This window comes from Monodon monoceros, unplaced genomic scaffold, assembly GCF_005190385.1.
Source record: "Monodon monoceros isolate NGI ecotype Baffin Bay Population unplaced genomic scaffold, NGI_Narwhal_1 Super_Scaffold_9, whole genome shotgun sequence".
NCBI lineage: Eukaryota > Metazoa > Chordata > Mammalia > Artiodactyla > Monodontidae > Monodon > Monodon monoceros.
In genome coordinates this window covers 14,159,730-14,186,283 of record NW_021703786.1, presented here as the reverse complement: position 1 = coordinate 14,186,283, position 26,554 = coordinate 14,159,730, and the positions used below count along the sequence as shown (strand labels likewise).

The 26,554-nt window shown below is 50.4% G+C and overlaps 1 protein-coding gene across 2 annotated transcripts in view; it reads left to right on the top strand.

Moving 5' to 3' along the window:
- The window catches only part of IGF2BP1 (insulin like growth factor 2 mRNA binding protein 1), a 38,920-nt gene extending 13,482 nt beyond the window's left edge, over window positions 1-25,438 (top strand). Inside the window, exons 3-15 of one of the 2 annotated variants that reach the window (XM_029212217.1) lie at window positions 11,537-11,585; window positions 12,104-12,155; window positions 15,586-15,649; window positions 16,938-17,219; window positions 17,979-18,113; window positions 18,824-18,946; window positions 19,723-19,858; window positions 20,710-20,832; window positions 21,169-21,288; window positions 21,996-22,070; window positions 22,804-22,935; window positions 23,203-23,316; window positions 24,999-25,438. In XM_029212217.1, coding sequence (XP_029068050.1) covers window positions 11,537-11,585; window positions 12,104-12,155; window positions 15,586-15,649; window positions 16,938-17,219; window positions 17,979-18,113; window positions 18,824-18,946; window positions 19,723-19,858; window positions 20,710-20,832; window positions 21,169-21,288; window positions 21,996-22,070; window positions 22,804-22,935; window positions 23,203-23,316; window positions 24,999-25,091 — 1,498 coding nt within the window. In that variant the 3' untranslated portion in view covers window positions 25,092-25,438. The remainder of the gene's footprint in view (window positions 1-11,536; window positions 11,586-12,103; window positions 12,156-15,585; window positions 15,650-16,937; window positions 17,220-17,978; window positions 18,114-18,823; window positions 18,947-19,722; window positions 19,859-20,709; window positions 20,833-21,168; window positions 21,289-21,995; window positions 22,071-22,803; window positions 22,936-23,202; window positions 23,317-24,998) is intronic. The other variant, XM_029212219.1, reaches the window with a different exon arrangement.
- The last annotated feature ends 1,116 nt before the right edge of the window (window positions 25,439-26,554 follow it).

Here is a 26,554-nt window from a genome sequence, read left to right as displayed (position 1 = left end):
GCATTATTTTTCCTCTCACCATTGGGATTTTCAGGCAATCTTGAATGGTTGAAGAAAACTAAGAACATTCTCCCCTTCTCTGGGCAGCTATCATGGGAAATGGGAATTCTGCTTTTAGTGAAAAACCACGGAAAGGGGGCTGAATGAAGTGGAGAAGGACTTGAGTGGTTTAGGGTTCAGGCGTCAACCTCAGTTTGCCCTTCTGCCAAATGTGTGCACACTGTGGGATCTGGGGTCAGTATCTTCCCAGGCCTCGTGTCCTCATATGAAGCCTCCCCATCTCCATGAACCCCGCAAAAAAAAGCTGGTAGCTATTTTGAGTTCTAAGAGCTTCCATCCTTTGGCATTCCTCTAGGTGCCAGGGCTGGCGCTTTGGGCTAATTTTTTTTTTTTTCCCTTCCCCTTTCCTTTTGTTTGGGTTCAAACCTGGGGAAAATGAGAGGTTGGGGGGAAGGGCGCAGGGATCGAGTGGCTTCCCCTCCCATCCCCCCTCCTCCTAGCAGGAAGGGACAAAGAGTTGACCTTTGTTACAAGCCTGCAGAATCATAATTCATAGCTCGTACATGTTTTTGAGGAGCGAGAACCCAGTTACCTTTCTCTGATGATCAGCAGCCGGCTTCATGGTGTGGTGACAGTGGCTGGCTAGTGTCACCTTGGGACTAGGCACTTAACCTCTCTGAGCTGCTTTTTGAATTGCAGAATGGAAATAAAAATATTCTCAGTCTTCTGTGGTTTAGAGGCTCAAATCAACCTGTGTTCTAGGCTCATAGGAGAGTGTGGATTGTAAACCCTAAAGTACTGTGTAAACGTGAGTTATTAATAAGACTCTCAGTAATTGATGACACCCCAAGAAGGCAGACAAAAGAAGGTCATTCGCATCCCCAGACAAGTGCCCTACTCTGCATGGAGGTGTGACTCTTCGATTATAAATTTTCTGTAGCGGCTCCCAGAACGCCCTGGGAGGGGAGGGTCTTTTTTTCGAGGCCCGGAAGGCGTCTTGGTTCCGCGCCCCCAGCCCACCCCACTCCCAGGCCTCAGTTCCTGCCTTCTCAGTGGGAGGCTTCCCGCCCGGGTCCTGCCTCCTCCCCACAGCCCAGTCGAGGTCTCCAAGGAATGCCGCCTCCCGGGCCATTTTCTCCCCTTCTGCTTCTGCGGCCCCACTTCCAGCCCCCTCCCAGCCCCCTGCCCCCAGCCGGTTCCCACTTAAATGCTTGCAGGCCTGTTCGTAGGCGGGAAGCCCCCTCCCCCACAGGACCACCTCAGTCAGCCCTGACCACGGGGAGGTCGGGTCTGGATTTACTAAAGGACCCCGGAGGGGGAGCCTGCCCCTCGCTGGCTGCCTGGCTCACTGATGGGGTCGGGTTTCGGCCGGTGGCTCTGGAGAGAGAGAGACAAAGGGCAAAGTCCTGGTCCCCACCCCCACCCGGCAGCCCCCGGCGCGTGTCCCCTCCCCCTCCGGGCCCTGCGCGCGTAGCCCAGGGCCCCCTGGGCCGGGTGGGACGGGCAGGGGAGAGTCGGGACGCCGAGGGGGTTCTGGCGGCAAAACGTTCTAGACCGCCGGGCCCCGCAGCAGAGGGGGCCCCCGGGGACATCCTCTGTCCCCCTCCTTGTGCTCTGCCGACCCGGCCCACCCAGCGGCCGGGGTGCGGGGCCGAGCGCTCAGCTTCCCCTGGGTGAGGTGAGAGGGGCTGGGGGAAGGGGCCGGCCCACGTGGGGCACAGGCCCGGCGACGCCAGCCCGGCCGCTCAGCTGCTCGGCCCTTCTCAATTGCCCGTTCATGAGGACTCCCCTCCTCCCCCCCAGCTGCTGCCAGCCCTCCCCCACGCTCAGCTGCTGCCGCCCTTCCCCGGCACCTCTTTCTCAATTGCCCTGCCCACGCCCGCTTTCCGCCGGCCTCTTGAAAGGCCGTGTTCGCCGTCCCTTGGGCTGTTAGAGACCTTGCCCCTGCTCCCCCCAGGATGGATGAGAACCGTCTCGAATGGTGCTGTCGTGACGCCCTGGTAGAGTCTGGGGCTGGGGAGAAGGACCTCTACAGAGAGGGCATTTTGCTCCCGCACAAGCCAGGGCAGAACTCAGGGTAGGTGTCCATGTCAGAAGAGAGTTATTCTGATGAAGACCTACACGCTGGAAAGAAACAAACAGCAGCTTCCTGAAGTTTTCGGCCACCAACAGGTCTGTGTTGGCAGCCGTGGAGAGGAGACAAGGATTCCGTGAGGTTGTTAAACCTCCTGTTGGAGGGTCACACCAGAGCGCCTTTCCACTAGTAGGATGAATTCGTATTTTTCAGCGTATGCTGGCATGCATTCTCATCCTTTAGCAGGAACGCTAACAATTCCAAGAGGTACCCAAACTCCACTAGGGTCTTTCTCAGTGCAAATTGTGAGTTGCAGAAAACTGATTTCTCTTGAGTCTGGTCTAGTATCCTTTTCTTTGCTTCTCTGCCTCCAAATCCTAGCCTGGAGCTGTGCTTCCAAGCTTGCCGTCCCTCCTGAGGAGAGAGCCTCTCCACCTTGCTCCATTTCCGAGGCATGCCCCGCAGGGCTTTCCTCCGGGTGTCAGCTCCACCCTCAGCCAGGTCTCTGGGCCCCAGAGTGCCAGACCTTTTGTCTCTTAAGCTTTCTGGAGAGATGCTGACATCTCCACTGGGGGGTGAGCTAAACCAACGTCTCTAGTGAGGCTGGGGCAGGAAGTGGTCTTTCTAGGCCCCCTCCACCTTCCCCTCTGTCAGAGCGAATTAACACCCGCGCTGCTGCCCCCCCCCGAAGAAGATCCTGGAAATGCTTCCCACTGCCAGCCAGAGAAGGCAGGTGAGCAGTGTCCCCAATGGTTAATTTCTTATCCACACCATCGCTGCCTGCACCAACAGGGTTGCACTGCTTACACCGGGCCACCTCTCCTGTTTGTCTCCATGCATTAGGTTGAATCTGATGGCTTCATCACACCTCGCACTTCACACTGTGTAGGGCTCAGGAGGCCAGCTCTGGCTCTAGGAGCCCCTCAGGTGAAAGCATGGTTCTAGGCAGAGAGAGCACGGTGGAGGGAGGGAGTGGCAGTTGGCCCAGGCCGACTTGGAATTTGACTGGAAAGAGCTCCACTGTCTCAGCTTCTGTTTTGGCTTCCTCTGGCACTGCCTAGATGGGCAAGAAAAAAAACCGTGAGCTCTCTCTAGCCAAACGGTGTATTTCCGAAATGAGTGAATTGAGCAAAGGATTTGTTCCTCTTCTGCTTGCTTTCCAACATCGGGTGGCGCCTCCCACCGGCCTCTCACCTTTGCAGCCCTGCCTATCCCAAACCAACGTGAAATTTTTCAAGACAGAATTTTTGGTGACTACACTTTTTCCCTGCTAACAAATCTCTCTGACAGTCATCCAGCCGTATTATAGTACAGTTAGCTCTTCTGCAAGTTAAATCCTGTGCCCAAATTGGAGCCGCATGCAGTAAAAGCCAGTTGGCATGCACTTAGCCATACAGGATATGGGCATTTTTCCTGCTGCTGACATCGGGGCTATACAACTTCTGCTGTGTTAACACTTCTTGTCAGAGAGAAAGAAGCGAAGTTTGGTGAGATGAGCATAAACCAGCCTGGGAGGAGGCTGGTTTATGCTCAGCATAAACCAGCTGAGTTCTAGTCCTACCTCAGAGTTGCCAAGTCTCTTTCCTTTTGCTGAGCCTCAGTTTCTCCATCTATGAAATGAAGGTGACTATTTAAGACCCTCTCAGACCTCGGTGTATGAATCTTATTTCCTCAATGTAGGAATCTGATTTTCTTCAATTGGAACTTCCGATTGCCAGGTTAATGGGGTGTGTGTGTCCTTGGTCATGTAAGAGGCCTAGTGAATCCGCCTCTTCTTCCCTGACTCCAGGTAGGCCAAGAGCACATTAAACACAGTACAAGAGCCTGCCAGAGAGGGAATATCGTCCATTCCAGCGTTTCTCCCCGAGATTTGCTTTTCCTTCCTATCCTCAGAATTAGTTCAGGAGCACATGTGGGACAGTGTGTGTGTGTCTCATACCTTTAAAAGACCATGTTCATGGGACCACAGATACATTCCAGTGGTGTCCCTGCTTTCCAGCTCCTCCCCCCAATACTTTGACCCCTTGGTGGTGGCATCTGCCCTGCTTGGTCCTGTACCTTCCAGTAGGTCAGTGTTTTTCTTTCCAGCCCCTACCTTGCTGGTCAACCCACCCGACTGCCTGCCTGTCTGGCTGCCCTGCCTCTGGATCAGCCTGGCATGGAGCCCTGGGCATTGGGCCAGCTCCTCCTCCCCTCCCCAGCCTGGCCCGCTTTCTCAGCTACTGCCATGCTTGGAGCGTGCCAGGTCCGCCCCCTTCAGAAGCTTTCCTAGACAATTATTTTTTTCTCCACCTCTCCACTCTACAGGGATACCGAGGCAGAGTGGGGAGGAAGGACTAGGTCAGTGGTGATCTTATGGAAAGGGCAGAGGTTGGCACGTTAGGACATCTTTTATGTGTGATTTCCAGCTGGGGGAAAAAAACTGGGATGGGAGCCAGCTTTGGGGGGGCGGTGGTGCTTATTCTCTGGTGTCAGCCGCATGGGACTCTTGTTGAGGAGTCAACAAGATCACCCACTTCTTTTCTTTGGCCGCGCTGCGTAGCACCCGGAACTTCCCCGACCTGGGATCGAACCCACACCCCCTGCAGTGGAAGCATGGAATCTTAACCACTGGACCACCAGGGAAGTCCCAGGATCACCCACTTCTGAAAGGGTACTGTGGCCAGCCCACCTCCCCAACCCACTTAACCTTGTCTATTCTCTTCTCCCATCCCAAACCAAACTGCGGGGAATTCCCTGGCAGTCCAGTAGTTAGGACTCCTCGCTTGCACTGCAGGGGCATGGGTTCGATCCCTGGTCGGGGAACTAAGATCCTGCAAGCCCCGCAACATGGTCAAACAAAACAAAACAAAACAACAACAACAAAAAAAAACCAAACTGGGGTCCCCTGCTGGACTGTAAACTCCTGAGAGCAGGAGCCTTACCTGGCTTCTTCATCCCTCCATGTTCTGTACTGCAGCGTAGTGCCTTGCACTGTCCAGTAGAAATGTGAGGCAAGCCACGTATGTAAGTGTAAATCTTCTAATAGCCACATTAAAAAAGAAAAAAAGTGAAATTAATGTAGAAGATTAATTCAAAATTACTTTTAAAGTTAATTCAAAGGGTTATTAGTTCAATATGGAATCAATATAAACGATTAATGAGATCGTTTAGTTTTGGGGGGGCTACTAAGTCTTAGGAACCCAGTGTGTATTTTATTTTACTGTTAGAGCCTGTCCCAATTCATATGCTAAATTTTCATTGGAAACAGTTGATCTGTATTTAGAGTTCATAAAATATACAGAAGAAAAAGTTACATCATACAAACATTTTAATTTTAAGAAAAAATTCAGTTGCTGCTTTGAAGTGCTCAGTAGCTACACGTGACTAGGCTAATGGCTACTGTAGTGTGGACAACACAGGCCCAGTGCATAGTAGGTGGCAAGAAAATCTGGAATGATTCCACATCAGCTGGACACCAGAAACCTTGGGGAAGTGGTAGTGACCTTCTTGACTGCTGATAAGAATTGAAAGAGCATGGTGTTACTGCAAGTTTGAAAAATCTTAGTTGCTCACTCTTAAAATTGCCAGGTAATAACCCCAACTCCATCCCCAGTCAAGCTTAGCTTTCTAATTGCCTTGGGCTAGTTTCTTCCCACATTTTCGAGGAGATGTCTGCAGGCTGGAGTGAATTTTGCATTTTTCTGGTGGAGAGTGTTCTTAGCTTTTATCATATTTCCTAATGGGAACCTAGTCTCCAGGGAAAAAAAGGGGGTTAAGAACCACTTGGGCAGACCATTAAGGCACAGAAAATCACTCTAATTAAGAAAGTGTATCACTATAGGTGGACAGGGTTGATCTCTGTCTGGGGACACAAGATCCAGTAAAATGGACTAACCCTAATCCTTTGGTCCCTGATGTGAGAGAAACTGAGGTCTAGGGAGTTGAAGGCCTAACTTGCCCTAGAGCAAGCAGACTGCTAGTCAGAGAATCATGGCCCGGGGGAGGGGTGGAGGTAAAGGGTCTAATCTGGAGATCCTGGTTTAATCCTAGTTTTCTGGAGAGATGAAAGTCCAGGTTTGACTCTGATAGTGGCCTCTGGGGGTTGAGGCCCCAAGCCTGAAAAGATTTCCAAAACCTACTATTGCCTCTGTCCTCACAACTGGTCTGCTCCACCCTGGTTTAAAGGAACGCTTCCCTCTCGGGCAGGGTGAGGCCACGAGCGTGATCAAGACAGCACGCTACCCTCTGGGAATGGGGGTGGAAAGAGGAAGGAGCTGGTTTGCAAAGGTTTAGGAAAAGGACACTCCCTGGGGCAGTTTTTAGCTGTCCTCCGGAAGACCTGAAGACTGTTCCCAGGGAGCATTCCGTCCAGGTGTGCATCCTGCCATATGGGGACCCCCCCCTTCTGAAAAGTGTCCTATCTATGCATCTGTTCCACTCTCCGCTGGACCTGAGGCCCATTCTCCCTGCCCTCAGCCGGCTCCGCACCAGGGCCTGGATTCTTGCTAATAAAAATAAAAGAGGAAAACCTCATTGGCTTAGACCCATTAATTTTGAATCTGTGATGACTTTAAAATTGGGTGAGCTAGAATTATCTTTTTATTTATATTTATTTATTTATTTTTACTGGAGTATGGTTGCTTTACAATGTTGTGTTAGCCTCCACTGCACGACAAAATGAATCAGCCACACACACACAGATATCCCCTCCCTTTTGGACTTCCCTCCCACCTAGGCGACCACAGTGCATTAGGTAGAGTTCCCTGTGCTATAAAGTATGTTCCCATCAGTTGTCCATTTTATACATAGTATGAATAATGTATACGTGTCAATCCCAGTCTCCCAATTCCTCCCACCCCACCCCTTTCCCCCATGGTATCTATACATTTGTTCTCTACGTCTGTGTCTCTGTTTCTGCTTTGCAAATAAGATCATCTATACCATTTTTCTAGATTCCACATATATGCGTTGATATACGATATTTGCTTTTCTCTTTCTGACTTCACTCTGTGTGACACTCTAGGTCCATCCACGTCTCTACAAATGACCCAATTCCATTCCTCTTTATGGCTTAGTAATATTCCATTGTATATAAGTACCGCATCTTCTCAGAATTATCTTTTTATTTAAAGTTTTTTGTGATGAAAAAAAACTTTGAAATATGGAAAGGATAATTAAATAATTCCATGTACTCATCACCTAGCTTTAAAAATTACCAAATCATATCCAATCTGTATTAATTTTCCCCCTAGTTACTTTAAAGCAAGTCCTAGACATGACATTTTATCTGTAACTATTTCAGTATGTATTTCTAGAAATCAGTATGATTTTATTTTATTTTTTATTTTATTTTTTGGCCGTGCCGCACGGCTTGTGGGATCTTAGTTCCCTGACCAGGGATTGAACCTGCGCCCTCGTCAATGAGAGCGCAGAGTCCTAACCGCTGGACTGCCAGGGAATTACCTGATTTTAAAATATTAACAATATTATCAAATGTCTAGTCAGTGTTCAATAAGCACAGAATCACTTTTCCACTAACAATCGAAGTATGCGTCTTAAGGAGTTATAGGTGGGATGTTTCGACTTACTGGAGAGCAGCACCCACTCAGCAGGCCCGCTCTTCACTCTGTTGTGTGAACTCTTGAGTATTTTAAACTCGTTCTCAAGCCAAAACCTGACTATATTTTGGCGAAGGCTTTTGTTTCCTTTCTGCCATCGTCAAGGCAGCGCAGGGGACTGTGCAAAGAGCCTGGAACCAGACAGTCTTTGGGTTCAAATGCTGGCTCTGGCTCTTAGAACCTGTGTGACTTGGCAGATACTCAAGCCCTCAATCTCAGGACCCCAGTTATCGTGGTCATGGGTAGTGGGAGGCTTATAGGAGGCGCTGAATCTGAGCCTGGCATCTGGTAAGCACTCCTCACATGTTAGCTTCTTCCTTAATGAACTGTTTTCCTTCCCATTCAGTCTAAGTCAATGACATTTCTCTGAAAAGGTGAAAAGGACGAGAGCTTCCTGCCCAGGGAGCAGTCCCAGCCATCCTTCCGGGTGCCTCTAGCTCCTGTGCTTCCTGAATCTCTTGTTTTTCCTACTTAACTCCTTACAATGCTGCTGCCCAGATTCTCTCTCCCTCCATTCTCTCCTGGAATCTCCCCTGGGCTTGAATGGTCACTTAGTCCCTGTGGCCCTGGTGTCCCCTGCTTGTCCCCAGCAACATTACAAAGGAGCATCCCTTGTGATTGCTCTGTATCTGGGGAGCTGCCCCAGGACCTGGTAACTGCCCTGCTGGTCAGGGCAGGCAGAGGGGGTAAGAAGCCTCCGGGTATCAGCCACTGGGGAAATCATTTGACTGGCGCAACCATTGCCTTCATTGCCAGGGGCTGGAGGCTTCATTCTTTCACTCAACAGGTTTATCAGCTCCAGGGTGGGTGGTGGCTCCTGAACTTCTGGGAGTTCCCTTGCTTTTCTAAACAACGGGTGCTAGAGTTTAGGGTCCTGCACATAGTGCAGTGCCCTATTGCCTGTGGGGCGAAGGCTCCGCTGGAGCCTAGTGGAAGCCCATCCCCAGGAGTGCTGGAGTGGGGCTCTTTGGTTGTCACGGGAGGTGGGAGTGCGGGGGCTCTCTCTAGGCTGTGGTATCTCCCGCTATTTCCCCACCAGTGCAGAAGCCTAACCATTTCACTATCACAGGTAGTGGCTCCTGGGGACTGGGATTGAGCACCACGGCCTGGCAGGCACACCCCCGCCCCCCCAGCCCGCCTGCTTTAAGCCCTCACAAAAGCCCTGTCAGCTTTCCACAGGAAAGTAAGGTACTGAGCAAAGAAGTAAGCAGTTAGGGTCTCTTAGCTTCCATGCTGATTCCCCCAAGCCCTCGGCACACTGCCCCGGCCCAGTATGAGCTAGGCATCCAGAAATACCTGTAGGGTGAGTGAGTTACCCATGGGCTCCTGGAAGGGAGTACTGGGTCCAGTTCTCAGCATGGTCACATGTGCTTTGGGCCAGAAAGAAATTAGGTAGCACCATACTTAACACAAACCAGGCCAACGGCTTAAAAGACAAAGGTTCTTCTTGGTCTCTGTGTTTTTGTCAGGGTTGGGGGCTTTGCTGGCCAGGTTTGGAGGCCTCAGGGGGCCTGGCATGGGTTCCCAGGATTGGGTGTGTGTGCCCTGGAGGGGTGGGTGAGTCCCTGCCTGTTGGGGGTGGGGGAGGGTTGCCAGGATGTCTTTTCTTCCATTGGTTGGGTGTCCCTGCCCTCCTCCCCCTCCTGGAACATTCCAGACATTCCAGACTGCCATTGCTTTCAGGATATGGATTAACATCCCAAACTGAGATTTGATTTCACCTCCCCATCCCCTCCCAATTCCTCCCTACCCTGAAAAGGAAGCCCTTAAAACTGGGAGTTTGAAGTAGGAAGAGGGTATTTTTGACCCTTGACCTGAGATTATAGTAATCTGTAGGACCATCTTGAAAGAGGGCTCTTCAAACTGAACTTTTGCAGGGGACTGCTTTAAGCTCTTACTGGTTTGAACTCCAGGCAGGCACCGCCCATCTCCTTGCAGTCCTTCCAGAAGCCTCTGCTTGAGGGAGGTCCTCCCTCAGTTTAGGTAACCCCCGTCACTAGCGTTAAGGTAGATCAGTGTCCTCAATCTTGGAACGGTATAATCATCTCTTCAGTTCACCAAGAGTTTGATTTTCCTCATGGGAGGGCCCCTGCGTTTTCTTTGCCCATTTCATCACGAAATGTGCTGTGTATGGGTAATCCTGTACGCCATGTCATGCAGATGCCATGAGGCTCCTCCCTCTTGGCCAGTGAATTGGATCCCAAGAAGCCGGCCCGGTGTGGGACCCGAGGACCTGGAACTGGACTTGTTTCTGACCCTTGTTCTTTTGTCCTCCTATAATCTAACTTCCTTAGATCAGGTTCATGAACCACCCAAAGTAGAGAACTGTGGACAAAGATTCTCCAACACTTATGCTACATTTCCACTTCCCTTAAGTTATTTCAACCCGGGAAAAGGTTTCATTGATAAAGACTTTCTGCCCTCAAAGTGGCAGAGCTAGAAGGGATCTTAAAGACCCTTCTGCTTCTATTTTATATCTCAAGATACTTGGTCACAGGGATGAAATGAGTGACCTGGCTGAGGACAGAGCCAAGATCAGAAACATTTACAGTTAGAGCTTAGCATCCCTTCCCTTGCTCTCGTGTGTTTTGAGTACCCCTTCCCCCTAGCTTGGCAAGAACTGCCTTGGGCCCTGTTGCATGTCAGCCAGGAATACGGGGGCCTGAAGCTTGAGTGGCTTAGTCAGAACAGCCAGTCAGGGGCAGTTTAAGGGCTAGAACTGGATTTTCTTCCTTCCTAGTTTCATTTTCCCTCGTGCCACTAGAATTTTGTTGGACCATGTCCCTGAACTAAGAGTTTGTGATCAAGGATATGCAAAGACATAAGTGACCATTGACCAATGCAGATCAAGTCGGTTGAAATGTTTTAAGCCCAGGGATTAGGGCATTGATTTGGGTGGTGAGCAGTTAATCACCGTGGGAGTCAACCTTGAACCTGAAAGCCTTCCTCAGGGAAAATTACGTTTCTAAGAGGTATTGGAAAGATGGAAAGGAGAAACCATAGTAAACTGGGAGGAGGGAAGGGGGTGGTCATAATGCTGGGTCGTGTGTGTGTTAATTACTCCACCTTAGCGTCCACACATGTGTCTGTTATTACATTTTAAGTACTTACTCCAAGCCCTTTGCTAAGCTCTTGATAAAATTATCTGACATTACTTTATACCTCCCTGTGAATAGGTATTATCCGTGTTTTACAAAGGAGAAAATTGAGCCTCAAAGAAGTTAAATAACCTTTTAAAGATCAGTGCTGTTAAGTGGAGCACAGGTTTAAATCCGTATCTGTACCAAGAAAGAGCTGAGCTGCTGCCACTTATCCTGCTGTAATTTGTTTGCATATATATTTCCCCTAATAAATTGTGAGCACCTTGAGGCCAGGTACTTTGTCTGTTTGGCTTATCGTTGTGTCCCCAGCATGCAGAACAAAGTTCAGCTTGGAGTAGACACCGATTGAAAAGGTATCAGGTTAATGATTCGTGTAATAATTCACATAGCTAGCTCTGTATTCCTAGATCCTGAAACACAGTGGGTGGTAGTAGATGGTTGCTGAGTAAGAGAACTGGTGAGGAGAACCTAAGAGAGAGAAACAAAGCAGATGTGACTGGTATGGGGGGGGGGAACTGTGTTATCCCAGTGCTTAGGGCATCTGATTTTGGCTTTCCTATCTGTGGTAGCACTCTATTTTGCTTTCTGAAACGAAGCGAAATAAATCTCCATTCCCAAAGGTTATCGTTCTCAGACTCTTAAGTCTTTGATGTTGAGCAGAAGTTTAGGAAGATAGACTGGAACAGGACTGAAAAATGCAAAAGGTCACAGGCGCCTAAAGTGTCCAGAGCTGTCACTGATGCTGTTCTCTCTAATTTCAGGAGTCGAAAAATACAGATCCGAAATATTCCACCCCAGCTTCGATGGGAAGTAAGTGATTGGGGGAAACTCTCAGTGGCACTGGGAAAGAAGTCTTGGTCAGCCTGAGTTGGCAGAGATGACTGGGAGGTGTCCTGGGGGTTTGGGGCTAGGCCAGAGAAGCTGGTGCTGAGGGGAGGCTGGTTGGATTGCATCCTTAACCTAAGACTTCCAGTATTAGTCCTTTGGGCAGTCCCTACCGTGAGAGGCATTAGGGAGGTGGGAAGGGTATCCTCTGAACCCCAAACTTAGTGATGACAGAGGATCAGCTAGGGACTCAGGTGGCACAGGTCTGCTTCCAAAAAGGCCCTTAAATGCCTTTTTGAGCTCAAGTACATTCTGTGAAGACACCCCGACGGATTGCCGTCAGCATTAGTACCTGAGAAAGGGCAGACTGAGCAGGTGGCGTGCTCAATCCCCACCAAAGGCTCTGCCTGTACCCCGGTGCTTTGGGGTGAGGAGTGTCTAGTGATGCTTTGTGAGTTCCTGGGATGCCCAGAGCAGCCGTATTCCCTTCTCCCTGCTCCCAGGTACTGGACAGCTTGCTGGCTCAGTATGGGACAGTGGAGAACTGCGAGCAAGGTAAGAGTGGGCAGAGGAGTGGGGTGGTGGGGTAGGGGTGGGTGTTGGAGTTGGGGGCGGGGGCGTGGGTGAGGAAGAGGGGCAGACGGCCAAAGGTGTGGAGGGAGGTACGCTGGGGTGGGGGCTGGGATACGGAGTTCCAGCTTCAGCTCTGCTGCTTCTCCGGGACAGGTTTCTCCTCTGTTTAATGAGAGACTCAACAGTCACTCATTCCAAGCACGGGGTCCCCAGGCTCCTGGGGTCAACCAAGGTAGCAAAAGACGTCCCAAGGTTTTAGGAATAGATTAAGAATGGAAACTGTGCACGCGGCTTGAGCAAATCTGTAGCCCTTTTACTTTAAAAGCTTCACAATGCTTTGTTTTGTCTGGAATAATCAATGGGTTGTCATTTTTTTTTTTGGTAGAACCTCTGATTGTGAGCTACATGTCTTTGGTCAATTAAAAACAATAACAGGATTTTTGTACATATTGATGGTGGGCAGGCAAAATCTTTCAAGAGTGCAGAAGAACTTATTTTTATTATTATTTAAGTTCTTTTTATTACTTCTTCTCTTTCAAGAAGGAGAAATAATAAAAAAGGATTCTAGATCATAAGAAGTTTGGTACGATTTTTGAATTTATTGCTTAAGGTTATAAATTATTTTTATTTATTCTAGATCATAAGACGTTTGGTACGAATTTTGAATTTATTGCTTAAGGTTATAAATTATTTTCAGAGAAAATAAGCTAAAATAAAATTTGGAGTGATTTGGGTTGGACATAAAGCAGAGCTTGGTCATTAGGTAGACAAAATAGTTTGAGTTTGCAGACCTTTAAGAAACCTAGACAAGACTTAAGTATTCATCTCCAAATTCTTTGTGGAAAGGGGCAAGCTGTAAATCATTATAAATGATTAAAATACTTGCCTGCATAAAGGTATGAAGTGCTGAATCAATCAGACAAGTTCTCTCCTGCTGACCCCGAAGCTTGCCTTTTATCATAAACGCCAGGACACAACTGGAAGCGCTGATAACCATCACCCAGTCCTGCTTACAGCTTAGACTGATGACTCAGTTACTCCTGGACAAAGAGACAGCAATGGCTTGGGAGCACATTGGAGAGCCTCACTGGGGGCGCCCAACAGGAGTCACCGCTGGTTAAGAGGCTCACCAGGGAGCTATAACACACTGAATCTGGGGGCAATACCTGCTACCTGGAGAGAACAGAATGGGAAGTTCTGTTTGATTTTGTAAAAATTAAGTCTTCTAGTCTGCTCAGATGCCACTGTTTAGTTAATTAATTTTTGGCTGCACTGGGTCTTCGTTGCTGCGCACGGGCTTTCTCTAGTTGCGGCAAGCGGGGGCTACTCTTCATTGCGGTGCGCGGGCTTCTCATTGCAGTGGTTTCTCTTGTTGCAGAGCACAGGCTCTAGGCACGTGAGCTTCAGTAGTTGTGGCACACGGACTCGGTAGTTGTGGCTCGCGGGCTCTAGAGTGCAGGCTCAGTAGCTGTGGCACACGGGCTTGGTTGCTTTGCGGCACGTGGGATCTTCCCGGACCAGGGCTCGAACCCATATCCCCTGCCTTGGCAGGTGGATTCTTAACCACTGTGCCACCAGGGAAGTCCCATCAGATGCCACTTTCTAAGCAAAGTCCTCTCTGTCCACCCTTTTACTTTTTTTCAGGGAGAGAATGACTTTATTATTATTATTTTTTAATTGAAGTATAGTTGATTTATAATGTATTAGTTTCAGTTGTACAGCATTTTTAAAGATTATACTCTATTCAGAGTCATTGCAAGATAATGTCTATAATTCCCTGTGCAATATATTTTTGTCACTTGTCTATTTTATTTAAAAAATTTTTTGGCCACACTGCACGGTTTGTGAGATCTTAGTTCCCTGACCAGGGATCCAACCTGGGCCAATGGCAGTGAAAGCACAGAGTCCCTACCACTGGACTGCCGGGGAATTCCCATCACTTGTCTAATTTCATACATAGTAGTTTGTATCTGTCAATCCCATACCCCCCTACCTTAAGAACCTTAAGGTTCTCCCCCTTCCTCTTGGGTAATCGCTAGTTTGCCTTCTGTCTGAGTGTCTGTTTTGCACATACATTCATTTGGATTTCTTAGATTCCCCATATAGGTGATAGCACACTATTTGTCTTTCTTTGATATTTCACTAAGCATAATGTTCTCTAGGTCCATCCACATTCCTGCAAATGGCAGAATTTCATTCTTTTTTATGGCTGTGTAATAGTCCTTTGTCTCACTGTCTTTTACATTTGTTTGTTTGTTTATGGCTACGTTGGGTCTTTGTTGCTGCGTGCGGGCTTTCTCTAGTTGTGGCGAGTGGGGGCTACTCTTCGTTGCGGTGCGCGGGCTTCTCATTGTAGTGGCTTCTCTTGTGGCAGAGCACGGGATCTAGGTGCGCGGGCTTCAGTAGCTGTGGCACGTGGGCTCAATAGTTGTGGCTCATGGGCTCTAGAGCTCAGGCTCAGTAGCTGTGGCACACGGGCTTAGCTGCTTCGCGGCATGTGGGATCTTCCCGGACCAGGGCTCGAACCCGTGTCCCCTGCATTGGCAGGCACATTCTCAACCACTGAGCCACCGGGGAGGTCTCTGGTAGATTATTCTTTCAGAATATTCCTCTCCACTGAGGTGGGAGAGCTGTACCGCTGAGGTCGGAAGGGCTGAGAGTGGTCTGCATTGCAGTTTTGTGGCTAAGTGCCTTCAGAGTCGTCGGGCGGCGGCTTGATTTTTTTGATCCAAGTCCTCCATGCCAGGGTCTAAGCAGGCCTAGGCGACCCATAATCACAAGACGAGGCATAAGCGGTTAATTTTATCAGTCCCAGAAGGGGGAAGAGTATGTGCCCAGATCGCCTGGAATTCTAATGTCCAACCCAGGTCCACTCCCAAATCCTTCCCCCCAGGCTCCATGGCAGCCACTCTTGTCAACTCATTCAGCTAGGTCATGATACACCTACATTTGATCAGTATATCCTTGAGGATACTCTAAAATGGTTTTGGGTGTTTCCCCAAATCTCTTCAGCCATGTCCTTGCAGACCATTTCTTGGTCCAGTCTCACTAGGTGTGTGATTTTTAGCTAGTTTAAAAAACTAGGTGTGTGTGTGTGTGTGTGTGTGTGTGCGTGCGTGTGTGTGTCTTTTCTCCCTGCTGCATAACTGCTGAATATGTTGACTGCACACCCTTGTGTATTCCTGTCTCTCTTGAGGGCTGGTAGGGGAATCAAAGGAAGGCATGTAAAGTCTAATTTGAATATTCCAGGAGTTGTGGTGAACATGGTCTTATAGGGGAAAGGCTTCATCATTCAAGTATTTCCTTCTTGATCGCGTAACCATCAAAGATGAGCTTTCTACAATGTTTTACATCATTGGTGCCATCTCCAGATCTCGCTGCTCTAACCTTGACCTGTGTTTTGCTTCCCCAGTGAACACGGAGAGTGAGACAGCAGTGGTGAATGTCACCTATTCCAACCGCGAACAGACCAGGCAGTGAGTGGACCCAAAAGTGGGGCAAAGGAGGGTCTTTGTGAGTGGTGGGAGCCAGGTGCCCCTGCTTGGGCAGGGATGGGGCCCAGGTGGGCACGAGTCCGCACCTAGCCTCTGATTTTGTGGCAACCAAATCCAGACTCTTGTCTTTTGGTTCAGGAATCTCAAAGGTTCAGAAACCTCACCAGGATTGATAGCAAATACTTTGAAGGGAGGGACCCAAAGATCTCCCGGGGAAGGTGGGACATCCTCTTTAGGACAAGATACTGGCTTTTAATAGGTCTCTGGTTGCGGGAGAGCCCATGGGGGCCTTTGCTGTGTTGATGGCGCCATCTAGTGGTGATGAGGAGGAACTAAGACCTAAAGGATTTGTTATGATGTGGCAGAGGCAGACATTTTATCTCAGGGATTGCCTTGAGTCCCATCACACCCACAATTTCTGGCTCCTTAGCCTGTTTGGTTGAGTCACACTTCTCCACCCACTGGTACTGACAGACTTGTATACTTTGTGTACTCATTTATACTCAATTATAGGCCATTTTGCTTTTGATGGCTTTCTTGTCCCTTCAGCATGTTGCCTCTATCATATTTGTTTCCTCCAACCTAGTGTAAAACCCACCCACTTTCTCAAACCATTCAGTTTTCGTTTAGATGCCTGCTGGACTCAGAATTTTCTGGAGGTCCCTGTGGCTGATCTGTGGGCCTTAACCTGGCTTTAAGTCAACACTTGCTTACTTCCTACTACATATTGTTGCCTTGTTAACATTTCTAACCAGCATCAGCCTTGGGAATGCATGGTGCTTGCCCCCTGCCTTCAGTGTTCATCAGTCCCGTTTTTCAGACATTCCAGACAGACTTAAACTCCTGCAAACCATTCTGTCTCCACCTCTTCCGTTTCCATGGAGTTTGCTTAAACATGGACAGTATCATTCTCAATAGGTGACACAACAAACCTTGTCCTAGCATGTTTTTTTTTATTATTCACGTATCGCGAATCACATGTGATTCTCCTGTGAATCCTATGTGATAGGTAGCTCTGGTCGAAATTCACAAGCCAGTTCCAAAATTCAGTGGAGATAACTTATCTGTGTTATAATACCTTACTTGATGTCTTATGCTATTTAGACTGGAAGCCTCTCTAAGGTGGAGGTGGGAGTGGTGCGCAGGTGGTCGTCTCCCTTTCTTCTGGCATGTTCCACGTTGTAACCCAGCTGAGTGCTTTACAACTGGAGGGCATTTGGTGTGATTGGCGTGGATTGGAGTGACCGGTAGATTCTCCCTCTGTCCTCAGAGCCATCATGAAGCTGAACGGTCACCAGTTGGAGAACCACGCCTTGAAGGTCTCCTACATTCCTGATGAGCAGATAGCACAGGGTCCCGAGAATGGGCGCCGAGGAGGCTTTGGCTCTCGGGGTCAGCCCCGCCAGGGCTCTCCTGTGGCAGCGGGAGCCCCAGCCAAGCAACAGCAAGTGGACATCCCCCTGCGGCTCCTTGTGCCCACCCAGTACGTGGGCGCCATCATAGGCAAGGAGGGTGCCACCATCCGCAACATCACAAAACAGACCCAGTCCAAGTGAGTCTTGGCTGCAGGGGAAGGGGAGGTGGGGCCAGGGAACAGTGGTTGGTGCCCAGGAGGCGAAGCCTCTCCTGGAAGCACGCTGAGGGGCCTCGACTCAACTTTACCTCTTAGGAAATGTTGGGGAGGCAGAATAAGCCTGGGGGGTGCCATTTGGTGGCAGTGGCTGGGCCACACACTTTTGTTAGTAAGAAGGGTTTATTTCTTGTAGAAAGTCTCATCGAGCAAACCGAGTCTTGGTAAGGTGGCCACTCCTTAGTGCTCTGTGATTTCAGCACTGCTTATTGGCGGCAGCAGGATGGGGCCCGTCAGGGACCTTAGTAAGAGGTCACAGTTCTGACCCGTCTCCCATTCCACCAGAGCCACCCATCTTCGCTGATCTTTATAGCTGATCGTTGTGTGTTCTGTGGAAAGAGAACAGGTCACGTTGTGTCCTTATTCGTAATGCATCCTTTTATTATTTACTTTTAATTTGGGACAGCGTGCCTTCTCTTTATAGTTGTTTCAAGGGGGAAATCCAGAATTCAAGGGGAAATGCAGCTTCAGAGCTGAGGGCTGTTGATCCCCCAACCCTGTATTCCCATGATAGATGCCACCATTCTCAGCCACCACCTCCTGACTGAGACAGAATCCATAGCAACAGGCTGGCCCTTTTCTCTGCCCATTTCAACTCTGCACTTGGCCTTGTTCCAAAAGGAGCCGGACTATAGCTTCGGCTGAGGGTTAGCTAACCGTCCGTGTACTTGTGGCCCTCAGGATCGACGTGCACAGGAAGGAGAACGCAGGTGCTGCCGAGAAGGCCATCAGCGTGCACTCGACCCCCGAGGGCTGCTCCTCTGCCTGTAAGATGATCTTGGAGATTATGCACAAGGAGGCAAAGGACACCAAAACGTAAGGCTTCAGCTTCTGGGCACATGGGGACTGCCACCTCCTCGACTATAACACAGACTTTTTTTTTGTTTTTGTGCGGTACACGGGCCTCTCACTGCTGTGGCCTCTCCCGTTGTGGAGCACAGGCTCCGGGCGCACAGGCTCAGCGGCCATGGCTCACGGGCCCAGCCGCTCCGCGGCATGTGGGATCTTCCCGGACCGGGGCACGAACCCGTGTCCCCTGCATCGGCTGGCGGACTCTGAACCACTGAGCCACCAGGGAAGCCCTAACGCAGACTTTTTAAAAGCAATAATAGAGACAAATAGGAGACACAGAAATTGTACGAAAGGGTAAAAGCTGAGAAAATGAATCCTCCATGTAAAGAACGCCTTGTATATCCTAGCAATGCTGTGCCCTCACAGGTGTGTGCACGTGTATGTATGTGCGTGTATTTTAGCACAAATAGGATCATAATGAACACGCTGTCCTATAGTTCGCTTCTTTCCATCTATAAAACCATCACCACAGTTAGGATAAGGAACATACCCATCGCCCTTATTGACCTTGTGCCCTTGGCCACCCATCCCTGCTTCCCATTTCTCTCCCTAAACAACCACCGATCTGCTGGTTTTCTTTGAAAACGTAATTTTGTCTTGGGGTTTACCTTGGAAACCCCTCGTCTGCGGTGGCCCACCATCTAAGAAGCTCTTGTCCCTCGCTTCTTCCCAAGGGCTGACGAGGTTCCCCTGAAGATCCTGGCCCATAATAATTTCGTGGGGCGTCTCATTGGCAAGGAGGGGCGCAACCTGAAGAAGGTGGAGCAGGACACAGAGACGAAAATCACCATCTCTTCGTAAGGCGCTCTCTCATTTCCCTTTACGAGTGGGATGCCTGGGCACCTGGCGTGGCAGTATCTCATTGCTGAGCCTTAATATCTGCCCCTTAAGTTGGATACAGTTTCTGCTGGTTGAAGAAGAAGAATCAAAGCAGCGGTGAAGAGCGTTTATCCGTAAGGGCTGGAGCGTTTATTATAGCGCCCGTCACCGCTGTGGGCTGCTGTTAGCCTGCTGCCTCTTCAGTCCTTTCCTGCCACATCCTGTCTCTCTTGCTCTGCATCTGGAGGAGAGAACCTGTGGCCAGGAGCCAGGGCTTTGGGGTTTCAGGAGCATTTGCTAGGCCATGGGATGTGGACAGACCCAGATCCTTTTCTGAGCCCTGAGCACGTGCTGTGCGTGGTGGTTTGCCTCACTGCGGGGGAGAACCAAAGTCATGCAGCTGGACTGGCAGCTCCGTGAGCACTGTGCCTCTTGATGTTGTCACAGACTTACCCGTGGGCAAAGTAACTGCTCTGTTCCTACGGGCACAGGAAATGGATTGCTTGGCACCATTGGGGACCAGCTTCCAGTTATGAGCATCCTCCTTGCTCTACCAGTCTGCTCTGAGTATCCTCACCTCCCTGTGGGGAATCCTTGCCCCGGTTACAAACCGAAGGCCAGAAGCAGAGAGCTATTTGCCCAAAACTAAACAGCCTGCAGAAATGGCATCGTTGTGTCTCGGCCCCAGCCAGGACCTGTGTCCCGGTCCTGGCCTGTCAGCGGAAGGTTGACACTGCTCTGCTCCCTGCCCCAGGCTGCAGGACCTCACCCTCTATAACCCCGAGAGGACCATCACTGTGAAGGGCGCCATCGAGAACTGCTGCCGGGCCGAGCAGGAGATCATGAAGAAAGTTCGGGAAGCCTATGAGAATGACGTGGCTGCCATGAGTGTGAGTGTCGGGTGCCTCTGCTTGCCCTTCTGTGAGCCTGAGCCATGGGAGAAGTGGGTCTCCAGTGAGGTGGGCATTCACAGGCTGGGGGGCCTTTGCGGTACGCGGGCCTCTCACCGCTGCGGCCTCTCCCGTTGCGGAGCGCAGGCTCAGCGGCCATGGCTCACGGGCCCAGCCGCTCCGCGGCACGTGGGATCTTCCCGGACCGGGGCACGAACCCGCGTCCCCTGCATCGGCAGGCGGACTCCCAACCACTGCGCCACCAGGGAAGCCCGGGCCTTGGAGCTTTTACTTTGCTTTTTGGACCTCGATTCATCAGAATCCTTTTTAAATTAAATTAATAGGGATTCTTCATTTGATTCCTGGGGTGCAAGTGGGAGTCCAGTCTTGGGCTTTGAGGTCTATGACCCTCCTGTAAAGTTTGTGTTTACGTGCACTTTAGTGGGGAGAGGGTCCATAATTTTCATCTGGTTTTTAAAGGGGAGTGAGGATGTGGGACACGTGACCAAAAAGGTGAGTCCTGAAAGTCAGACATGTGTCTCCTCTTCCTTGTCATCGGCTGAGTCCGACGTATGTCTCTGTCAGAGTGCTGTAAACCACTAGAGAGGAAGGACGTCTGAGGGTCTAACGCTGGGCCTTCTCCTCAGAGCTGCCGGTTCTTAGTCCAGCGAGAACCCTCGGTGTACATGTGAGTGTGTGTAAAAACCAGAAGGGCAGGCAGGTTTGGGGCAAAAGCACGTCATTCCGCTGTTGAGACCCACTCACCCTCTTGTTCAGCCAGGGCCACGTACAAGGGCCACCAGGTCCTGTCAGAATGAGCTGACCTCTCTCTCTTCACCTTCCTTCCCCAGCTGCAGTCTCACCTCATCCCCGGCCTGAACTTGGCTGCTGTAGGCCTTTTTCCAGCCTCCTCCAGTGCAGTCCCACCACCTCCCAGCAGCGTCACCGGAGCTGCCCCCTACAGCTCCTTTATGGTAGGTGCAGGGTCTTATTACAGGGGACCATGCGGCTGCAGGGTCCAACTCTTTGTGGCAGCCTGACGCTTGGGGATTTGCGGGGAGAGGGAAGGGCTCCCAGCCACTGGCGCCAACCCTCCGGAGCACCAGCCCTGTGCACGGCAGCCTCAGATGCTGGCAGCACTCTTCCTCTTTGTCTTGCCCGGCTTCTTCCCTTTGTCCCTGCTACAAAGAGCTACAGAGCATGTAGCCCAGGGTGGCCGCCTTCCCTCCTCGAGGATGCAGGGCAGGGCCACGGAGGGCTTCCGGGCTGTGTCCGTTGACCTGCGTTAATAACATGTCCTGTCTTGGCAGCAGGCTCCAGAGCAGGAGATGGTGCAGGTGTTCATCCCTGCCCAGGCAGTGGGCGCCATCATTGGCAAGAAGGGGCAGCACATCAAACAGCTCTCCCGTTTCGCCAGTGCCTCCATCAAGGTGACCTGCTCTGTCCCCTTCCAGTTCCCGGGGTGGGAGAGTGCTCTGCTCCCGTCACCCTCTGCTTTTGTTCTCAGACACCCCATCTGCCTAGTGTTAGGCAGTTGCTTTGCTTCTGACCTCGCTTAGTCCTCCGTGGGATGCCTTCCAGGCTCCTGGGCTTTCAGGCTAAGGGAGGAGGTGGTATTGTAGCACAGAAGAGAACTTCAGTTCAGACAAGACCGACCGGGTTCAGATCACAGCTTCTGAGCTATAGGTCCTGAGCCTTCGATTCCTCATCGGTACAGTAGGGGTGATGATACTCTGAAGCAATGCAGCCAAAGCCCCTGGCTCAGTGCCTGGTGCACAGTGGTTGCTCAGTAAATGTTAGCCGTCTTTCCACCTTCCCTGGCCATGGAGAACCTGTCACAGTGAACAGATGTTTTGTTAAATTTCTGTGCCCCTCCCTCTTGGCAGGACTCTGCTGAAACCTGCTGGGGAGTGGGAGAGATGGGGTGTGGGCGGGGTGCCCCTACTTAGAAAACGTCAAGAAACGAACGCACCCACGTCCTCATGGGTTCTGGCGCAGGCGCAAGAGCCTTGGGGTTCGGGGTCTCTGTTCTCCCCTCCCCTGGCCGTCACAGGTGGGCAGTGGAAGCAGGGTGGTGGCAGAGGTCTGGAGGCGGTGGAGGTAGAGGGCACCTCTCTGACGGGCGTTTGCTTTGTAGATTGCTCCTCCTGAAACTCCGGACTCCAAACTTCGTATGGTCATCATCACTGGACCCCCAGAGGCCCAATTCAAGGTTCCGGTCTTTATTGTTTTTCCAAGTAGGACCCAGAGGAATCGAGTTTGGGTGGGAGTGCAAATCTGTGTCACGTTTTTAAGCTTCCCTGCAAAACACAGGGCTGCAAGGCTGCTTTCAAACTGACGTCAAGCGGGGCCTCGGCTGCTTTCCCTCTTTGGTTCCTGAGAGTGAATAGGCACGCGGGGAAGAAGGCGGTCTGAGGGCCTCTTCCTCGCGCTCTGCCTCAGTGACTAAGGGAGGCCCATCCCTCCTTCACGTCCCTGTGACGTGCCGAGGTTCTCGAACTTCTGGGCAGACAGTCAAAGAGCTAGTAGCTTATTCTGACCTAGGGAGGGATGGAGAGCGGGGACAGCTCTCTAGACTCTGTGGGGCGACCAAGAGCCCGCCCTCTGAGTGGGTGACTCCCACCAGCTGCCACTCAGGGCCTTGACTTGCCAGCCACAGCTTGTCCAAGTCCACACAAGCATCCCAGACGCCACGGGCCTGGTCTGTAGCTTAGGTGCTGTGCTCCTCTGGGGAGCTATGCACTCAGTCGCCCTGCCCGGGCTCCCCGGTGTTACAAGTGAGCAGGTCAGTCCTGTGCACCTTTCGTATCACCTGGCCTAGATGGTGACCCACCCCGAGTGGGCGTGGGCCTGTGGGCCAGAGGAGGAAGGGGTGGGGCTTGGGGAGCTTCCCTTTCGTCATATACACGTGGTCCGCTGACACAACAATGACCTCCTCTTTTCAGGCTCAGGGAAGAATTTATGGAAAACTCAAGGAGGAGAACTTCTTTGGGCCCAAGGAGGAAGTAAAGCTGGAGACCCACATCCGGGTGCCAGCGTCGGCAGCTGGCCGGGTCATTGGCAAAGGTGGCAAAACGGTGAGCCGTGAGGGTCAGGTTGAAAGCTCTGGACGTTAGTACCCAAACCCAACAGCTCTTCCCTGGCCCCCAGCTCCTCCGCCCGGCTCAGCCTGGGTACTCCCAATTTGCCCGTTTACTTGATTGCACTTCCCACGCCCAGCTCCTGACTCCTCCAGTTTCTACCTGCTAGTGACCAAGTGCTTGAGCCTCCAGTCCCATCCATGTTTGACATGGACCAGCACCCTGAGCTCCTCTCTGACCTGTCCTCCCTGCCCCTGCCCCCAGGTGAATGAGCTGCAAAATTTGACAGCAGCTGAGGTGGTGGTGCCAAGAGACCAGACCCCTGATGAGAACGACCAGGTCATCGTCAAGATCATTGGGCATTTCTATGCCAGCCAGGTACGTATGTCACTCCCCCATCACGGGAGGGCGGCAGGGCTCCAGGAGCATGACCTCGACAAATCCCGTGCACTCTGCCCGCCTCTGGGCTGGGTCATTCTTTCCTTCCAGGTGTAAGGGTGTGAGGTGTAGATGTTTTATTCCCTCTGAAGGCTGTAGGGACAGTGATTTGACCGTTTTCATAGATAGTCTACATTATGTAATAACTGTGGTGTATCATGTTATATGTTAATAGCCTTCCCTGTCGTCTAACCTTAGTCCTTCTCTTTTGCACTGGATAAGGAGAGAAATGGGTCTTATCCACCACCCAGCCTTGTTCATGGAATAACATCCTGGGTTGCCCGTTTGCAGTGCAGTTCCTTCACCTTTCCCAGAACCACTGCTCCATCCTTGCTTCCAGTTCTTCCACCCTCCTGGTCTCTTCCTGGAACTCACCATCTATCCCTGCACTGCTTCCAGTAAAGCCAGTCAGCAGTGTCCAGCATTGGGACTGACCCCAGAGTCTAGAAAGGAGGGCAGGTATCAGGTTCAAATTATAGGATGATTGGAAGCTAGTGGGGTTTTCCTAAAACCCCTTAGTGTTGGAGCTAGAAGGGATGTGGAGACTACTGGATACAGTCCCTTCCACTCACAGAGGATAAGCATGTCACATCAGGCTTGTGGCCCACCTGAGGCTGCTCACGCAATCAAGGGCAAGACAGGAACCCAGACCCCAGCGTAGCGTGACAACTTTCTCTGACAGCCCTTTGGGAGCCATTAATAGCCACAGAAATATTTAAGATTTATGGGTTCTGCTGCTACACCAAGCATTATCCTATGTGGTCTCTATTAACTCATGTAACCCTCGTAACAACCTCATCGTACAAGTGAGGAATGTGAGACTTAAATGATGTATCCAGGGATGCAGAGAGCCAGGGTGTATTAAATACCAAAGTGGTGACATTTTTCATTGGTTACAATGAGAACTCAGTGAAAAACTATGTAAAACATCAAGCACAGGGCTGACAGAGTAAGAATTAATGTATAAATATTGACTCCACATTCTTTCCCCAACCTAGACCAACTTTCTCTTTAACCAAGAAATCAAGCACTCAGTTTACGGGAAGGAGACATCCTGGTAAATTTCTGTCAAGAGAATCGCATTCTACAGTTGATTTCCCTTATAAAACTTTGTTCACAGGGAAGACACTTTTAAGAAGGAAAGAGTAAAGATACCAGTCCTTTGGTGTTTTGTCCGTTTTCACAGTGGAGCTTCTTTCACTGCCTTTTGGTTATCCCAGTTCATCCCCTTTCCTGGGATGTTTACATGTGTAGTGGAGTTGTGATTGGTGACGAGGTCTCCTGCTTTTTGACCTTCTGACAACACATGCTCCTGGAAACTCTGGGAGTTTCCCCTTGAGTTCAGTAACGTGTGTCAACTTGGTCATGTTTTAAATTCTGATGAATGAGTTTATACTACTGTTTATCCTCCCTTCCTCTGTATGAATCCAGTGGGTGCTCAGGGTCTGCTCGGAGGCAAAGAAACTTATGGTCACTCTAATCCTGTCTTCTCTTACCTTTCTTACAAGTCCAACGTGACCTGTGGTTGCCGCTGGTGTCCAGACCCCGATGGCTTCTCTCCGCACGTAAGGCTATAACTCCTTGCCTTCGGAGACCCTCACTCTCACTTGTTCTATCTGCAGATGGCTCAGCGGAAGATACGAGACATCTTGGCCCAAGTCAAACAGCTGCACCAAAAGGGACAGAGTAACCAGGCCCAGGCCCGGAGGAAGTGACCGGCCCCTTCCCATCACGTCGGCTCAAGGACAACAGGCCGAAATCGAGAGCACGTTCTCCCCCAGCAGGCCTGAGAATGAGCGGGAATCAGGGACACTTGGGCCGGGATGTAGATCAGGTTTGCCCACTTGCTTGAGGAAGTTGTTCCAGTGAGGAACCCTGATCTCTCAGCCCTAAACACCCAACCAATTGGCCCAACACTGCCCACCCCTGAGGGTGTCACCATGGAAATTCTAGCTCAGGGTGCTTTTAAACGTGGATTGTTTAAGTTCTCTAGGTCCCACCGAGAGGGTGGGTCAGACCCCAGTGGGAAGAGAAATAAAATTTCCTTCAGGCTTTTAAAACACGCAGAGGGGTGTTTTAATCAACCTCAAAGGATGGTTTACTTCTTGGCCCTAAGATCCTTCCAACCTTCTACTTGATTTATTGATTAAAATACCTCTATTCTTGTGCCCTGACATAGCCTTTTCGTATATTCACACTGGTTATGTTACCTTTCTGCTACTGGCAAAAGTGAGAACCAATCCATTGCTTTGCTTACGTTATTGACTCGAAGGGAGAAGACACATTGGCATCTGTAGATTAATTCCAATCCCTTCCTAACCAGCCAGTAGGAATGGCAAGGAATAAAGAATGGGGGAGAAATGGGGAGAAAGGTGATTGAACTATACAGTAATCCACGTTTAAAAGGAGTGCCCTTGTGGCTGATTGATTCCAGATCACCACCTTGAAAAATTGGCACAGTTCAAATTTCCCGCTCTGTTGGGGCTTCCCCACTAAGATTCCCGCCCCGTTCATGTCCCTCTAACCATGTAAGTCCCACGTCATGTCCAGGTGCACATGGGTGGTACTGACTGCTCAGCGGGATAGGGGCTGACCACTGTACTGTCCCTGATTCCTATCATTCTCAGGCAGATTTTATATTTTTTTAAAGTCTATTTTAATGATTGGATACGAGCACTGGGAAGGGGACACTGACGCCCCTTGATAAAGTCTCAGTTCCATGGAGGACTTGAGTGGCCCCAAAGGCTGCCACTGTGCCCTCACGCCAGCCCACGTGCTCCCATAAGGGCTGGTTCCCAGAAGCAGGGGTTGCGGGGCACTCCCCCCCACGGCACTGTTCCCTTGGTGGTGGTGGGACGTGGAACCCGACCCTAGGCTCCTGATAAAGCTGAAGTCCATCATTTGGCATCTTTTATGACTGTTCAGTAAATTGGAGAGAAAATTTGCTTCTGTTTCTATCCTAGAGGCATATTGAACTGATGGCTTCTGCCTCCACGAGTCGTTGGCATGACGTTATGTGTGCCTAAAAAAACAAAATTCAAAATACCAGCAACGTTATGCACAAAGGGGTAAACAAGCTTAATTTATTAATTTTCCAGGCTCAGCAAGATCCCGTTTTCAGTTCAGCCCTTGTGGAAGGCTCTCAGCCATCAGTTAAATGAGGTTAGGCCTCCCCTCC